The sequence below is a fragment of the Doryrhamphus excisus genome, linkage group LG3 (genome assembly GCF_037039965.1).
Source record: "Doryrhamphus excisus strain RoL-2023G ecotype Guam linkage group LG3, RoL_Dexc_Guam_v1.1, whole genome shotgun sequence".
NCBI lineage: Eukaryota > Metazoa > Chordata > Actinopteri > Syngnathiformes > Syngnathidae > Doryrhamphus > Doryrhamphus excisus.
Window position 1 is genome coordinate 20,927,906 of NC_136359.1, and position 18,389 is coordinate 20,946,294.

The window sequence follows — 18,389 nt, forward strand, 5'->3', positions numbered from 1 at the left end:
TTATTCCATTCACAGCCCGCCTCTGGGCATGCTCACTCCGCTGTGATTGGTCACACCCCCAAAGTGCTTCCATATAGGGAAGTCGCCCCTCTGTGACATCACAAAGGAACTGTTTAACCACGCCTTTTGAAACAGATCATTTTGAGCCATCCCAAACATCTTTCAGGGCTCACTTGCGCAAACCTCATTATCTAAAACTTTGGCATCATTTAACGAGAGACTACAACATTCTAACCACATTTATAGGTCAGAAAAGTGGAATAAGCGTAATAGGTCCCCTTTAAAGCATTTTAACATGACTTCTCTACAGCAAATTAAGTTGTAACAGAGCCAAGAGGTCTGTGATCGTCCCTTTCCAGCAGAGACGCAAACGAAAAGGAAACAGTGCACAAACCAGAGTTTGTGACTTGTGGGACACACTCTACCCACAATTTCCACAGAGTCCCAAAATTCCTAACAAATTGATTAGCTGTGGGATGTTGAGTCTGCTGTTGAAAAAAAATAATCTTTTGTGTCATAAAAAAAAAAACTAACTGAAAAGTTTAATGGAGAAAAAAAAAATCCCTCTTCTGGGGGGTATTGCAAAGCTGTCTTCGATCAGGTATCACTGACCACCGTTATAGGCATAGTCTGCCTTGTTGTGCATGATGAGTTTGTTGTCCACAAAGTAGAAACTGTCTGATCTGGTCTCATAAGGGTGCTCCACCATTTGTCGAACTGGTTTTGAGAGAGAGAGAGAGAGAGAGAGAGAACAAGATGAATGAAAATGTGACAATTTAGTTACCGTGGAACTCTAAACTAATCATTGATTGCACATTTAATTGTGACTTTGGCCAGCAATATAATAAGAATGGGATTTTAGAGCCTAGTGCGGCATCGCTTTCCTCCATCTATGCATAGTTTTATGTTGGCCTCACAGTTGCATGTTCTCCCATAGTACTCCAGCTATCTCCCGTGTTCCAAAAAACATGCATGTTTGGTCAGTTGGAGACTCTAAAGCCTTCATTATGCTACGGCACCTGTGTGAGACAGGCTATCTCACTCCATCCCTTGAAACTCTCCAGCTTGACGTGCACCTCTTGAAAATTTGACATAGTAGAACATTTTATACAGTAATCTCTTGCTTATCACTCTCATAGAGACATGAGGCACTGTGTCAGTAGTTCTTCGTTTTTAGCTGCTACAATAACAAGGTTGCTGTAGCTTTGTTTATATACAGGTGAGTTATTTAAATATAATTTTGTTGGCATTTTTTGGGCTTTATAGTCAAATAGTTGTGTTCCGTTACACCACTGATTCCCAAATAGCGATGCGAGAGGCTTTCATTTCAATGCAGTCCTACCAAATTGTACAAATTTATAGTACTCAACATGAAATTTGACTCTTGAATACACTTGTATGCTCTGCATTTTGTAACATTTAGAGACAAGTTAAGTCTGTACAGTATAGATGAATGAATAAATATTATAATATGAAATATCAGTTTCTCTAGTATTTCAAATTGGGGAGGGGTGAAAATATTTCAGTCACTTGGGGGTGCATGACAGAAAATAATGCGTTACATGCATTTTTTCCCCCTCTTTATAATGCACAGAAAAGGGAAAGACGTGTGGTTATGTTTCACATAAAGATTGTGGATAATAGTCAATTTTTAAGAGCAGTTTTCCTTTCAGTGTTCACGGTTTAAGTTACAACAACATGGTGGTCTCGGACTAGATAAATTGTTATACTTAAGTGTGTTTCACAGTGTCGTGCAAATATAACGCGTGACTTACTGAGGTCATCTGGAAGTTGCGGAAACTCATAAATGTGTTCACATGTGTTGCGGCTGTTGGGGATACAAAAGCCGAAGTCAAAGTCAAAGTTCTTGAGTAGACGACCCTGGAAGTAATGCCTCTCAATCATACGAAAGCTGTTAATGGGTCGGTCGCCTACTGTGAACTCCACCCTGATACATAAAAAAAAAAAAAAAAAACAGTTTCCACTTCAGTCATGCACATACAGTACTCAGTGTAAGAGTACTGTTGCTGGAAGCAGACAGTTACGTTGTGTGTACTTACGTTGCACCTACAGTTTGTAGTTTCAAAAACGCTGCTGTGAACTGATATCTTACAAAACGGCCGGCACTGACGTCAACATCTCCACTCCCCTCCTCAGCCTCTGCAGGACCTGATAGACAAAAGCAGTTTAGTTGCTAGGCATTCAAATTTCACACAGAAGCAGTGTGTCACTCTAGAATGCATGTTTACAATACATACGTCACAAAACAGCCTGATTTAATAACATGCAATAATCAATATATTTAACACTAAATAGGATCTCCAGAACAAAACCATGGAATTTCCACTTCACCAACGAGTGACTAGGAATTTCAAAATATGCATACAAATGAAGATCCTTGTAATGTAATTTCTGCTAGTTATACACCCCTTCAACCCATCACCACGTATTTCCTATACTATAGTCCTGTTGTAAACAAGAGCATAAAAGCATATTCCTGCTACTTCAAAATACAATACAATACACTGATATGTGACTTTACTCATCTGTATACACTATATATGACTGTATTATTATTATCATTATTTGCACTAAAATTAATATATCTGCAATATGTCTGCTCCTGCATATGCTCCTATGCAATACTATGTGTATATTTTGGATATCTTGTATATATCTTGTTAAATTGTCTTTTTTACTCTACTTTTATATACTTTTTTTTAACTTGACTAAAGGCCATTCCATTCCATAACTACCATCTCCAAAGTCAAACGACACCAATGTAGTACAATGTGGAGTTACAACTGGAGTAATTAGGGAGGAAAATACTCAAAACATTGGTGGTCATTCTGTGTAACATCACACAAGACATAACTGCTCAAAAAACTTTTGTTTAGTGAGCATTCATTAAGATTACTTTGTCTATTTTCATCATCATCGTGACAATTTTCCTCTTTTCCTGTGTGATGACCATAAAGCCAGAAATTTTATTTAGCAACAAAAAAAACATTTTTCTGTCCCTGGCTGCTCAATACGATATGGATAAATAAAGCATAAGTTTAGATGAACAAAGTCATTTGTGTTTTGAATCAATCTGAATCGGTGCAAGTTCATGATGAGCACATAAAAGTACAGTTAACTTATTTTTACACTTGTAGACAATTACTTCACACATGAATTACCAGTATTGGGAGGTTTTGCGATCTCAAATAGTACTGTTCCGGTCTCAAGATCTCTGATCTTGAAGCGGGTGAAGTCAATGTTGTAGATATTGTCTTCAGGTTTGCAGAGATAGTCTGAAACAAGACAGAGAATGTTTGTGAAAAGAAGAAAATATGTCTATTGGTCACATGACATACATGCATTTAACACATTTCTCCTATGGTAGCTATTATAAATCTGCATTATACCCATGTGTGTCAGTGCATTGAGCAATACTATAGCACCATCTCCCAGCTTTTTGTGACCCGATTGGGGAGGGAAGTCATGTCATTGTTGTCTGGTGCAGGAAAAGGACAAAACAATGAGAGGCATTACGCATAGGCTGAGGCGTTGGAGACACACTTTAGTTGGAATACAAATTAGTCAATGCGTCTAAACCTTTGATTGATTGGTGTGTGTGTGTCTTGATTAAAACATCGTGTGCATGGTCTCCTCAAACTTGAACTATAACCCTCTTTACTCCTCCTAGTGTGGATATTAATAGTTTTTAAATGAAAAATTACATCAGCATGTAAAGTTCTGTGTTCATCCTCATCCCATTGTGCACCTGTGGGGGAGACCCTCAGCATGCAAAGCAGTTAGCATATAATAAATACAGTCGCCAAAATTGAGGCCATTACAGCTAACATTTACGTACCTTCCGTAACAGCCCGGAGTCCCAATACATGATCGGGAGAAATATCTCCTCCTAGTGCCCTGAGTTCATCCTCGGTGACCACAGGCCACTTATCCGTCTGACTGCGCCTCGACTTCAGCTTCTTTAACATCCCTCCGCCGGCTTTCCTGTCCCTGTGGTTTGACTCCGATCCGGCGTCTGTGTCTGAGTGTCCCTTGCCAACCGATGGCGCTGTTTTGTTCCGAGATCCGTGCATATTAGACACCGTGGTGGTAACGGCAAAAAAAAGAGTTGTGCTTTTTATTTGTGACAAATTGCGGCTGTAATTTCAAGATGGCGTAATGCGCGCACGGGTGACGGAAAAGTACGACACTGGTTGGCTGAGTACGGTGAGAATTGTCATGGTTACCAAAGGGGTGTGCTTCATTTGTTGTCTGCGTAGTACCGTTTTATTTCCACGGGGTGGGTATTACTTGAGCGAGTGTCTCAACAATTGACGTAAAGTTTGTCCAACGCGATATTGTATAGTCTTTTCATTGCAATTTTGTGTTATGACCAAGAAAGAAAAATCTTTCAGAAAATAAATTATGGAGTAATGGCCAACAAAATATCACAGTGTACAGAAATTAGCAATGTTACAATTTTTTTAAATTTGTCAGGGTTTTGTGATCAATACTATCGGATAGATCATGACTTTAACTTTAATTTGATACCTTATTAAATTATCTACCCCAAACATTAAAGACGTTAGAGCTAATTATATACCGGAAAATAGTGCATTTGGTCCCTATTGTTTTAACATTGAGTGTGAGCGACTGTGATCGATTCAGGGACATCCGTACAACAAAGTAACACAAAGTATGCGGGTAGCTGGTCTATGTCAATTCAGAGAGTATGAAGAGGAACGACAGAAACATTAAGACAGTTTCAACCTTGGTTTTAACATTGGTTCTGGTAGTTAATGTCCATCAGATTAATATTTGCAATCTAAAATCATACAGACTGTAGAACATATTGTGGGAAATAGAATATAATATACTTTATGTACAGTATTTAATAGCAAATACGATCTGTTATATACTCTGACACAGTAGGTGGCGGTATGTTCAAAAACCGTGGTTGCACCCCCACATTTCACCAAAGAAGAAGAAATGAGCAACGATGGTGAGAGTAAAGTCAAGGTAAACTTAGTGGAACTAATAAGTTGTCTTTTCATATCATTGTGTCTGATTGTGTGTTTTTGTCATGACAGATATTTATTGTGTGAGATTAACGTGTCAGAGAGGAACCGCCTCTTGCTCCTTGATGACCGAGCCATCACTTCGGCAGTGAAGGAAGCAGTGGCCCGCATTCACGGCGACTATGGAGCGGCACTGTGCAGCATCAGGTTCTCCGGTAAACATTGTTGTCCCGTTTTCTTACAAGTAAAATACCTTGAATTCTTGCCTTGAATGTCACAATTCTTGTTGATACATGCATCCGGAAATGTGGTTATTATACGGTTTTTGCGGGACTACCACTCGAGAAGAATCCACCGATTGTGGTGAAAAGGCTATTAGCCACCCCAGCTATCGCATTACTCTATAATGCTACACAGACAGCCGCTTACTACACAAAATAAACAGTTAGAACACTGATAAATTCTTGTACAGCTTGCATTTCTTGTAACATTGTAGTAACATTTCATATAATGAGGTTTGCACATTTGGAAGTGAGCCCTAAAAGAAGTTTGGGATGGCTCAAAACTCTCAGTTTCAAAAGGCGTGGTAAAACATTTCCTTAGTGACGTCACAAAGGGACAGACTTCCTTATATATGAACTCTCTGCCCTCCCCGAAGCTCTGCTTCTGTGTTTACTGTGTTAGCAGTGACTCATAGAAAGCGTTTCTTCAGGCGTAAGGGAAAGCTACATTTGTTTACAATTCTTAATTGCATCAAGCACAAGTTGTTGGAGTTCCTGCATTATAGCATAAAGGAGTGTGGTGGCTAACAGCTCTACCCAAGATTTTTTACACACTGGTAGTCCCGCAAAAACACATTACATGTTACAGATGCTGTAGAAAACCTAACCCTAAATTGCTAAAGCCACTTACCATTGAGCGACGTCTTGAAGTAACCTCTTTTCTTGAGTAACTTCAGACTGTACAGTCTCCACTTTGGATCGTATTCGGGATCATCGCATCCGCATCCTTAAATTTATCTGTATGTGGCCCTTGGTGGAAAAAGTTTGGACACCTCTGAAGTTGATGTGTATTGTTTCATATTCTCTTCAGTTAAATACCTGAATACTCACACTGGAATGGTCTTCCTGCGTTTCCCTAAAAGATTCTACAGACTCCTTTGGTCAGCATTGCCCTTTATCACCAGTATAGAAACACGTGGGCAGAAAATACCTTGTTTTCTCAACTGTCTCCACATCGGAGGTAAGAGTAGATTATATTTTACATTTATATCACTGTGTGTTGTATTTGTAAAAGCATTAGTTAACTTACTGTACATTTAAATTCCTCTTGTAGAATTCAGGTACGGTGGAACCTTGGTTAGCATATCCATATGAATATGTAAATGATAATATTTTTAGCGGGCTGCACGGCGATCAAGCACGCAGACCTCACAGCTTGGAGACCCGAGTTCAATCCGAGCCTCGGCCATCTCTGTGTGGAGTTTGCATGTTCTCCCTGTGCATGCGTGGGTTTTCTCCGGTTACTCCGGTTTCCTCCCACATTCCAAAAACATGCTAGGTTAATTGGCGACTCCAAATTATCCATAGGTATGAATGTGGGTGTGAATGGTTGTTTGTCTATATATATATATATATATATATATATATACATTTATGGCGTCTGCATTTCACTTTGTAACTCATTCAAACAATAAACAATTCAATGTAATATGTTTCCTAAGGAACCATTAGAACATGTCAGAAGTTTCTGGTGCGTTACAACACACGACAGCTCCAACGGATGCTTCCTAACTGCGATAATGAAGGTAAACTATGTTATTTAAGCCTTTGATATAGAATAAGCATACAAAGTAACTCTCTTCACATGCTTATCCTTATTCTCATGAGATGTATTTAGGTTATAAATATGACTTCAGTAAACAATAAGAAAGGAAATAGTGATTAGAATTTTTCCATATTTTCCATTTGCAGGAGAAAGGAAACAGATTCGCAAAGCCATTTTAAGTTGTTCGTTAATACAAGGAGCATTTGAAGAAAACCCAGAGAGTGAAGACGATGAACAGTAACTGCACCAAATACAGGACACGGTGATTCCTTCTCACACATACAGTATCTCAAAGTTAATCCCAGAAGTGTTTGAAGGTTTGTCCCGCTTACTACAAACTGTACTGCGTACGTCAGAACTTCATTTCTTTATCTGCACCTCCAGGAACTGGAGCTGCTGTCTATCTTCATCATTGATGAAGAGTGGTGTGTGACTGGACTGACTCCTCCCTGGTTTTGTCGACATGCGGGGCAAGGCTTCTCTGCTCTGTGGGCCAGGTCGCTTTCACCCCGCATGAGGCCGGATTTGCTGCCATGTAGTCAGTCAGTCGATAAACATCACTATTAAGCCAGGCTAATGTAAACGTGCATCTAAGTGACTTGCTGTCTGGGGTTATGGGGTTTTGTTGAAGTATATCTGTCTTTAAAAGTGTCACACTTGAAAAATAAACTGCCAATGGTATCAGTTACACTTTATTCACTAATTTGGCCAATTTGGACAGATTAACATTTTGCCCATAATTAAAGGGTATTCACTTGGTGTTGGATTATTCACCCACTAATAGGGAACGTGAGCTGGGATTACACAGTCGTGAGACAGGTTAGTTTTACCCAACGGACCAATACTGATCTTGCTAAACCAGTTGATTTTGGGTCTTCCCATCATTGTAAAGCAGAATTCACCAGGCGTCGGATCGTTCACCCACTAATAGGCGACGTGTGCTGGGTTTAGACTCCTCAGTCAAGTTCATTTTACCCAACTGATGGTGTGTCGTTGCAATATGCAATAATTATGCTTCGTGCGAAACGATGACCCTGAATCAGCTCGTCCACTAAATCATTAACTGTATTCTCAGTTTTTTTTCTTCATTTTGTAATGAAAGACTGATGTAATTCAGTCTGATGACGAATAAAGTCAAGCACGTTCGTTGTAACGATTGGCTCTGATGCGTAGTTCCGGGTTGTCCTCTATGACAGCGTTGATTCGTTGAAACAGGGTGTAGTTCTCCTGTCATTTAGTTACCTTCGCCGTAATGGTCAGGCAAGCGATAGGGACTACATTTCCCAAGATGCAACAATAAGCCCCGGCTCAACAGCTTTGCAGCAGAAACGAGAAACATCCGGGTCCCTCAGGTTTCTGCCAGGCGACCCGTCGCCATTAGTGCGAGCGCATAAAAAAACAATATATAGTTTGGGCCTAAAAGCCAAATACTGATAATTTCTGGCTATTGGAAACATTTTAATACATTGTCTTAGCAAAGTGCTTGCTCTACCTAGAAGCAGCTTCTTTTTTGGGGCCCTGTCCCCGCGTGGCGAGCTTTCGTCCTCTCTTGCTAAGCCTCCATAACTTGAGACGCCGATATCGTCTCTTCTTTCTTCTTCTGGTTATTTTGTTGTAAAGATGTCGCCGTGATGGGGTCTCCGTGTTTGGTAGATATGAATCAGGGCATTTGCCGCCTGACTCGCACTCTTTGCAGCCCCCTTTTGCCGGTGTTTTTGTTTGATGCTAGAGAGCTCAACGGCTCTCTGCCCGGATTTCGGCCTCAGCACCGTTCACTGCACGGAAATAAACATGGAGAAAAACCCGAACAGCAATGCCAAGGTTCCACCTCGTTCCAACTCTTCTGGGCCAACGCCGGGGGAATCTAAACCCAAAGCAGGTATAAGAAAGAACACAATTTAATCCCACTAATGTCATTCGAGTTTGGAAAACATAATTGTCTCCTGTTGAACCAAGAGGCCCGTTGAGGCCTAGTCGTAGGGCTGAGCCGAATATTCCACATATCAATAATACCAATACCAATGCTAGCATCAGATACTATTACAGATACTCATTCGATACTAGCTTGATTTTGTCCTATCTTCTATGTTTATTTCTTTTACTTAAGTAATTTATATCTGTGTGTTGTTTATATTGTTTCATACGAGATTGTTTATAAACTCAGGGAATAAATTATTGGACAGATCAAGGCTTTTGTGGGCAATAAAACAAGATTATTTTGTTACTTTGCTCAAACAATTGTGCAAAACTAGTCTGATTGTTCTATTTTTGTGAAATATTCTTCACTGGTAGTATTAACATTTTAAAATTTTGATATTTTTTCTGTTAAAGCTGTTTTTATTTTTATAAACGTGATCAATTAATTAGGATGAAATAATTCAAGGACATTTAAAGATTTTAAGTAAACAGTATCTGTATATGCAGTACTGATCGTGTATTTACTTGGTGTCGGATCAATACCAAAATTTGCTTTACAGTATTACCCACCAAATAGTATTGCACAGCTTCATTTGACATGTCTGACATAGCAATAAAACCACTGTGAAGTTGGAGTATGTAATATACTTCTTTCAAATAAGTTTCTTTGAAATAAAATTACCTTTTGTTGTCGTCTTTACCAACTGAAACACACCCATTATGTAGAAATCAGACAGCCTACACCGGGTTGTCAGTTGAAAGAACTGGAATGAATGTGCAGCTCATAAAGTCTTATTTTATTTTTCAGAAAGTAAGAATAATGGAGGGTCCAAGCGTTATAACCGCAAACGGGAGCCCTCCTTTCCTAAAGCAGAAAACTTTCCTGGCCCGCGTCGCACCAATCCACAGAAAAGCAAGAATTTTGACAAGAGACCCCCCCAGAGAGGTGGAGGACGGCAGTATGGGGTTACAGGAGGAGGACGACGGGAGGAGGTTGGTATTTTAAGAGATGACCCTTTTTTTTATTATTTTGTGTAATTTGTCAGGTGTTGGCAAGTTTTTTTTTAATTGCAGTATGGATGTATGGATTGTATCAATTCTAATAACTGCTCAATTTTATTCACCCCTGCTTGTCCAGGTAGCAGAGACACGCCGGGCAGAGTTTAGCCCGGCTCAGTTTGCTGGACCGAAAAAAATCAGCCTGAACCATTTGTTGAACTTCACTTTTGAACCTCGTGGAGGTCATGGTGCTGCCGGGGAAGGAGGGCACTCTTGTTGGGGACGTCGAAATAAATGGGGTCACAAGCACAAGCCCTTTAACAAGGAGCTTTTCCTGCAGGCCAAGTAAGCAAACCTTAAATGTTACATTCACAACAATCAGGTGGAGGTTGACCGTTCTCTTTGCCTTTCAGTTGCCAGTTTCTGGTGACTGATGATCAGGACTACAAGGCTCACTTCACTGATCCTGACACTCTTGTCAACTGGGACTGTGTGCAACAAGTGGTGAGTTCCTTTTTCTCAATTATCTGATATGATCTTTAACACCATTTCCCTGAAAGAATATCCACCTGTTGGTTTCATCCAGCGAATCTACAGTCATGAGGTGCCGTCTTGCCCCATCTGCCTCTACCCACCAGTGGCAGCCCGCATCACCCGCTGTGGACACATCTTTTGCTGGCCATGCATACTGCACTACCTATCTCTAAGTGACAAGACTTGGTCCAAGTGCCCCATATGCTATGAAGCTGTCCACGCGCTGGATCTGAAGAGGTGACAAGGGCCGAAAAATTAGCATAATGCGTCCCCTTTAAAGTTCATGTAGCATATGTGTGCTTCACACCTACTATAAACATTGTGTGTATGTATATAGTATGTACACAATCAGAAGTCCTAATGTCAACTACAAAGTGATGGTTATGTTTTGGGTAACATGCGATTCACGCTACCTTTACAATCACCATAATGGGCACTCCAGATATAGCATATACAGTATGTCCATTCATACAGTGTATTACTTACTACTTAACATTCATTTTACTGCAAAACACCCCAAATTTCCAAGGTGGGGCGGTTTTTATTTTAATGTAGTGTACCACGATCCATTACATGGTGATGAAAAAGCATTTGTATGGTTACATGAATTGCTGTTACATTGTCACAGTTAAGCTTAAACCTCTGTTGTTTTAGTGTGGTTGCTATGGAGACCAAGCAGTATGTGGTTGGTGACGTCATCACCATGCGCCTCATGCGGAGGGAAAAGGGGGCTGTAGTAGCCATGCCTAGCTCTCAGTGGGTGAAGGTGGAGGAGCCTATACGGTTTGGAGGTAAGTAATTACATGCTTTACTATGGTTGATCATGGTTGTTGTTGTTATAGTTCAGTTTTATTTCTAAAATATTAAAATACACTTCTTTTGTTCTGTAGATGGTTCTCTGAGCCCATATTCCAAGCTGCTGCTCACCACCTTTGCGCAGGTCCTCAGCTTGGTGGCAGAGGAGAAGGCGGTCCTGCAGGCGCAGCTATGCCAGGAAGAAGATGCACAAGGCTGCTTTATCCAGAGCGCACTTTTCCATTTGCAGGTAAAGATAGCCAACATACCTGGGGTTACTTTTTTTGTATCGGACTGTAACAAAAATCGTGAAAGGTAATCCTACTTAGCAGAAATTCCGTTATTGCAGTCTGGTCTAGAACCATTAAAGGGGCCCTGTTATGCTTTTTCAGAATGTTGTGTTCTCGTGTTAAACGATACCAAAGTTTCATATAATGAGGTTTGCGCATTTGGAAGTGAGCACTGAAAGAAGTTTGGGATGGCTCTGAGCGCTTGTTTTCAGAAAGTTTTTTTCAAACACTGGCTCCCTGTGTCATCACAGTAAGCTTTTGGAGGCTATGTTTAACCAAGAAGGCCCCGATATTCAAACCAATTGTGGAACCATGACAATGGAAAAGTAAAGCCCCAAACAACCAGCTCCAAAAAAAACTACAAACCAGTTACAGCGGAAAAGGGTCCAAAGTGTGTCCGACAATGTGTGCTCCTCCTCGGGCAGGCGAGGTGGATGCAGCGCCCTTACGTCCCGCTTCTCCTGAGCTACACCGCACCGGCCGTGCCTATGTTAGCAAAGGGCCAACAAAGTGCGTAATAGGTCCCTGTTAACTCAGACAAACAAACGATTGTACTTGGTTGTACATGAGGTTGAGAAAGGATGCTTCAGATTACAAACTGCTTGAAACAGCGCTGCAGCATGCACTTTACTTTGCTCTTCCTTTGCCATATTTGTGCAGTGTACACAGAGGAATCACCATATAGCAAACATTTGTCTCCTTTTGATTTAGGAAAGAGAGGAAATTCTCCTTAAGCAGCAGAAGTCAAGTGCTGTTGACAACTTTGACTTGTCCTCTCTGGCTCTTGAGGAAACTGCTTCGCCTGTAGATGAATTTATTACTAACAGCAGCGTTACCAAGGTAGGGCTGAATGAACATTTATACAGCATTGCTTCTTATTCTCTTTCCCGGAGTTAGTCATCATCAGCATGAATACTTGTCTCATTTTAGCCTGTGCTGCAGTACTCTTCTGCTTTTGATGATGAGGTGGAAGAACCCCCAGAAGAGGCTGCCGAGGAATTGCCCGGGTGTCCTGAAGATGATTTGGAGTGTGTGCTTGAAGAGCCTGTAGATGCTGTGTTGCCGTTCGCCCCAGAGCACCTTTCTGATGAGGAAAATCCTGCCAGAGAGGCAGAAACCGATCGCACTTCAACCAGCCTGGTGCATGGACCGTTCTATTACTTCTACCAAGGTTTGTATTTTGCAGAACCAAATTCAAAGCCACGAACATGTAGTCATGTTCCTCACTTGTTACCCATAGCTTTTGTTGGTGTATGAGGTGCAATATACAACAAAAAATATAAACTCAAATAGGATCACTTTAATCAGCTATTTTAATGACTGATAGATTAACTGTTTTGAGTTTCAAGACCGGTGTTGTTTTGTATTGTTTTTATTTATGGAGTATAAAAAGCAACAGCGTCTATTCTTGTGATTATGACATGCTTTGGTGAAATGTGCCTGCTTAAGTAAAAATAAGAATAATTGTCATTTAGTAATGAGATTACATGTTGTGATTGATTGCAATTTTTATGTGCTGAGTGAACAAAATTGTAAAGAAATCAGCTAATTTAAGGGTCACTTGACATGATTTAGTAACTTTCCTTAAGTATGTTATCAACTTTTCATAAACATCTTTACATATTGTTTGTAATTATGTTCGACATAGTTTTTTGAAAGTGGACGGTAAATTTGCAAAAATTACATTTACAGTTAATTGCACCAGCCATGAAAAGCATTATTTCTGGAATTGACATCAGCAGCGTGACACTTCTCAGTGAATTGAACAAATGCTGCTCGAGGCAGCTCATCGACTTAGTTCAGTATATTTTTCATCAAAATCGTAGTCTTGCCAAAACATTGTTTTGATGCTGGCTGTTTACGGTATCTGAATGATACTAAGGTAAGTTTGTTTTCTTTCCCAAAAGATGAAGGTTTAGGACTACAAACACCATGTTTGTGTAGCTGATGGCCTCACTTCCAGAAATTGGACTAAAAAAAGAGAACAAGCTTGTCATCGGTGGTGCCATGAACTATAAATGCATTTTTTTATTGCAAAAATGTAACAATATAGAACATGATTCTGAACAATATATAACATTTTAAACTTATTATGTTGGGGATCCTTTAAGGCTAGGCTTTAAAGGGGAACTGCAGGTTTTTAATTTATTTTGCCCATCATTCACAATCCTTGTGTGAAACATGTGTTCCCCTTTAAGTTATACCAAAGTCAAAATCAAATAACTGTTGACGTAAAACCTTTTGCCTTCCACCTTACTGTATATCTCATATTTCATGATTCCTCATATTTCTCATCCTCTAGCTGAGGACTGCCAGCAGATGTTCTTGCATCCTGTGAATGTACGTTGTCTGCTGCGTGAATATGGCAGCTTAGAGGCCAGCCCAGACTCTATCACTGCCACAGTGGTGGAAATTGAAGGACACACGGTCACTGAGGTCAGAATGACATGAATCACACACTGTTAAAAAAAGAAGGTGTAGTGTATTCGTTATGTCTTTTCAAAGGGGACCTATTGACACTTTTTCCACTTTTCTGAAATATAAATGTAGTTAGAATGTACTATCCCCATGTTAAACAATGACAAAGTTTCAGATAATGAGGTTTGAGCATTTGGAAGTAAGTGGAAGTTTGGGATGGCTCAAAATGCTCTGTTTCAAAAGGCGCGGTAAATGTACCCCTTTGTGATGTCACAGATGGGCGAACTTCCTTATAAACTCTTTGCCTTCTCCCAAGTGCTATGCCGCTGTTTATTTGCTAGCAATGCCTAAAAAGAGAGCCACATTTGTTTACAATTCCTAAAGACGCCACCATCAGGCACAAGTGGTTGGAGTTCGCACTGGTAGTCCTGCAAAACCGATTACATGTTACCGATGCTGTAGAAAATCTAATGCTAAAATGCTAAAGCTACTTACCGTCACGTCCTGAAGTAACCTCCTTTCTCGAGAAACTTCGGACTCTCCAGTCTGTACTTCCATCACATATGGCGGCATGTTTGACGTTTATCATCAACTCCTATACTGTTTATCAACTTCAATATAAGGTTAGTGGCACAAACCGGAACTCTTTTGTATGCAGTGGCAGTGTGACCAACCACAACAGATTGGGTGTGCTTGGAGGCATTAAAACAGACCAAATGTCGCAGGAAACGACACGGCAGCCGACACACGTGTGCCCGATACATGTCATGTTTTTACACAACGCAAAAAATAGACTACTAAGTATATTTTTGATGCGTTTTCACACAAATTCAGCACCATACTAGTAGGAGGAAAACAGCTTCTGGTGTCAAAAATCCCACCTTTTTATATGACAAAAAGTTTTACAAGCACAACATAAAAGGAAAGGCATGGTGCTCAATATCAACAACTTTAGATATTTACGGGAAGTTAATTAAGTACACATGATCACATGGGTTTTTTTTCACCACCACAAGTACCAAATGCTACATCTATCTTGTTTTGTTGTATTACTGGTTTGTAACCTTAATGTAAAATGATCTATAGAGCTGGGTAATGTGAATTGAGCTTTTTAAATCTATGTGCATAAAACGCCACATGGACGTGCCATAATTGATACACGCCTGGTGTGAATTTGGTCTTGATCTGTAGTTATGTTATTGTAGTTATGTTGCCTACCACAAAATAAAAAAGAAATGTGTGTACCTCCATAATCAAACAAAGGTGAAAAAGTTTCATCAATTTGTTGAATACTTTTATTCATGCCTTGACAAGAGTTACGTTTGCCTTCTTTCAGGAGATCCGCCGTCGTCATCGCTACCTGTCTCATCTGCCACTCACGTGTGAGTTCAGCATCTGTGAGTTAGCCTTGCAGCCACCGGTCCTCTCCAAGGAAACCATGGACACATTTGCAGGTTTGAAAACACTTTTGAATGTCAAGTGTGCTTTAGTTGCTCAGGGATTGAGGAGTGTGTGACTTTTTAATTGAAGATGAACTGGAGAAAAGAAAGCGCCTGAGACAGAAGAAAGCAAGAGATGAGAAGCGCAGGGAGAAGCGAATTGAAATGGAAGAAAACAAGAAGCAGGGTAAATGTAAGTATACCGGCCGCTCTGAAATGTCACATTGCCATCTTTCACAGATTGATTTATGTCTTTCCTCTTTTAGATCCTGAAGTCCATATAGGACTAGAGAACCTTCAGCATTTCCCAGCATTCGGGTCACCACCTCACAACAGCAGCCTCCCAGTCCACCCTGATTTTACTTTAGTTCCTCCTTCACCCCTAAGCAGCAGTCCTTCCTCTGGTAAGTGTAGCTCTATGATGTTACATGTTCATGTTAATTTTTTTATATTATTTATAGCAAGTTTTGTCTTTAATATATCAGATGGGATAACATTCCCAAGTCTGAATGGACAAAGCTCAACTCCTATTGTGGGAAGTGTGGAGGACGACTCTCACTGCATGTCCTTTGCACAGGTGTGTAAACAAACAGCCGTGGCGGAATCATCACACTGAGAATAATTTCTATTGTTGTATATTATTATGCATATTACATTTCCACACAGATGCTGAGAGATGGGAAAGCCAGAGCTGAAGCTGGGCTCAGAATCACCTCTAAGAACGGTACTGAAATAGCCACACTTTAAAATGTCAACAAACTCCATACGAATGTTAAATTATGAATGTCATTGAATACTGATTGTTGTGAGCCCTGCCAGTGTTATCTAAAATCATCTTGTCTAATGATTGTCACTTGCAGAACTGATGTGCAACTGCGATTGTTAAAAGCAAATACTGCAAATTCATGGATTGTTCTGTATACAGCTAATATACTGAGTAGTAGATACAATGCTGCCTGATGGGTGTGTCCAGGGTGAAATAATGCTTTGGCTGTATTGTATTTCACTTCCTGTACAACCAGTTTTCGTGACTATTGACTCCTTACAGTCCGGCTTGTTTCTATTATCATGCAGATAAGCTGTTAGCTCCCCCCGCAGCAGACAGCGACGGAGAGAGTGACGGGTCGGACCGTGTCCCAGTGCCTAGCTTTCAGAACTCTTTCAGCCAAGCATTTGAGAAGGCACTTCTGCAGCTTGATAGTCCTGCATCTGCTCCACAGCCCGTGGTTGTCACAGGTGAGTGTCAATTTGTATTTTGGTAAATAATCAAAATAAATGGGAAAATCACTTCTCTGTCCTTTTTTCTCTTACAGAGGAGAAAGGAGGAAAGAAGAAAAAGAAAAAACAAAAACTTCTGTTCAGCACATCCATGGTTCACACAAAGTAGACAACACTGAAATAAATTGAATGATATGTTCTTTTTGTTAATCATTATACTGCTTCAGTTTATGTTGCAAACATCTGGGAGCTTTAAACTTAAAATTATTTCAAATGTAGCCACGTTTCATGCTTCATGCAGTGTTGGTTGCATTTGCTGAGCTTATGTTTTGGACTTTGGTTTGCAGCCCATGCAAAGGTTCCTGTTCCACTTTAATTTCCATTCTAGACTTATGTTCTTATTCTAGTGGGTCTTTACTTGGTGATCTGTGGCATTGAGGGTATGATTATGGATGAGATCTATTTAAACAGTTGTGCTTAGAAAGTTGCAGTCAGCCAGCTGCAGGTACATTGCACTTTTTTGACTCTTTCCAGCATCCTCAGTGCTCAGATTTACCAGATCTTGTTTTGGTTTGCCGCAATTTGAAGCAAAGACCATTGTGTGAAATGACAACAGTATTGCAATAAAAACTCCTTTTCAGCAGCCGTTCAGCAGTGCTTCATCATATTTTGTGTTAAACCACAATTACTGCCCTTATACCATTACGTTTTCTCATCTTTCACTTTTGGCCACTATATAGCCCTTTTATTTCAGTGTTGCAGTTGTGTCGAGTGGGAAAACTGCTGCAATTTGAAGAGGAATATATGGATCAAGGTTGTTTAATTCAATGTATAGACTATTGAAAATAAGTCTGCTAAAATGAATAAACAATTATGCACAATCAAATTGCTTTTTTCTACATTTTTTTTATTAAATAATACTAGCTGGAAGTAGTGGTTTAGTTCAATGAATTGCATAGATGCACTGTATATGTAGTCTTGATTTAGTGGTCCTTCACACCTTTGAATGTTTTTCCAGTAACACAAGTACAGGCTTACCCCCAGAATAGCTAATGAACAGCTAATGGAGTTATTTCAGTCAGTTTTCTCAATCAAGTGCCAGCATGTTTATAGCATTAACTATATAAATCCACATATTGTTATAGTGCTTTTATACCATTTTTTCATACCAGGTCCATATGTACTGTAACTGTTAAATAAAAAAGACTTGTTTTTCACAAAGTAATGCAAATACTGTACACCATACAAAACATGGTTAAAATTACAGGTTGAGTTTGTGTACACTCCTGATTAAACATTTTAACAGCAGTTGAAAAATATAAATGTACATTTTGCACTGTTGGATCTTAAGGAGATTCTGAGAATAGCTTCTAAATCCACAAAAAAGGGAATCAGACAAAAAATGTGTGCAATTGCAAATTCGAGGTTTAACACCATAACTAAAAAAAACAGAGATCCCAAAATACTAGTAAAATGTTCAAAAACGGGACTCAATAGCTGCACCATTCTTGTTTATCACCTCAAAAATTGGGTTCAGCATACTTGACGCCAGTGTTTCCAGGAGGTGAAGAGGGTGAAAGTGATGTCCATTGTTGACAACTTAATGTACAACTCAAATGTTCTCAGTTGGGTTTAGTTCAGGGATACATACAGGATGGTCCAAAAGAGTGACGTTATTCCTCTGGAAGATGTCCTTTATCATTACCACACGGATGCGGACCGGTAGTCACAAAGAGTGACCCCGGCAAAAATCTCCGTATGGCCATCTGACATTGACACCCCTGCACAAACTGATGCTCCATTCTTCCATTGAAGGATGAAACAGCCCAGACAATGATGGCGCCTCCTCCACTGTTACTTTCCAATGTCAATTTTGTGGCATTGAAGGAAATGAGACCTTTGAAGATGTTTTTTTGTATACCTTGAGTATCAGT

General features: G+C 40.0%; 3 protein-coding genes across 3 annotated transcripts; 2 read left to right on the top strand and 1 right to left on the bottom strand.

Annotated features, from left to right (window-relative positions):
- Window positions 1-507: 507 nt before the first annotated feature.
- Window positions 508-4,201, bottom strand: unc119b (unc-119 lipid binding chaperone B). Its single transcript, XM_058071167.2, has 5 exons — window positions 3,860-4,201; window positions 3,183-3,296; window positions 2,061-2,169; window positions 1,776-1,948; window positions 508-717 (listed from the first exon to the last, which is right to left on the bottom strand). Exons 1-5 carry the CDS (start codon window positions 4,092-4,094, stop codon window positions 605-607), a joined length of 744 nt encoding a protein of 247 aa, XP_057927150.2. The 5' UTR covers window positions 4,095-4,201; the 3' UTR covers window positions 508-604.
- Window positions 4,202-4,928: 727 nt separating this feature from the next.
- pop5 (POP5 homolog, ribonuclease P/MRP subunit) lies at window positions 4,929-7,925 on the top strand. Its single transcript, XM_058071168.2, has 6 exons — window positions 4,929-5,019; window positions 5,091-5,233; window positions 6,111-6,260; window positions 6,742-6,825; window positions 6,992-7,107; window positions 7,230-7,925. Exons 1-5 carry the CDS (start codon window positions 5,000-5,002, stop codon window positions 7,084-7,086), a joined length of 492 nt encoding a protein of 163 aa, XP_057927151.2. The 5' UTR covers window positions 4,929-4,999; the 3' UTR covers window positions 7,087-7,107; window positions 7,230-7,925.
- A 237-nt stretch (window positions 7,926-8,162) lies between these two features.
- On the top strand, window positions 8,163-17,341 carry rnf10 (ring finger protein 10). Its single transcript, XM_058071165.2, has 17 exons — window positions 8,163-8,724; window positions 9,571-9,755; window positions 9,901-10,106; window positions 10,175-10,265; window positions 10,348-10,532; window positions 10,950-11,086; window positions 11,186-11,340; window positions 12,092-12,220; window positions 12,311-12,551; window positions 13,683-13,816; window positions 15,135-15,252; window positions 15,329-15,430; window positions 15,504-15,641; window positions 15,723-15,814; window positions 15,904-15,961; window positions 16,312-16,473; window positions 16,551-17,341. Exons 1-17 carry the CDS (start codon window positions 8,568-8,570, stop codon window positions 16,622-16,624), a joined length of 2,364 nt encoding a protein of 787 aa, XP_057927148.2. The 5' UTR covers window positions 8,163-8,567; the 3' UTR covers window positions 16,625-17,341.
- Window positions 17,342-18,389: the final 1,048 nt, after the last annotated feature.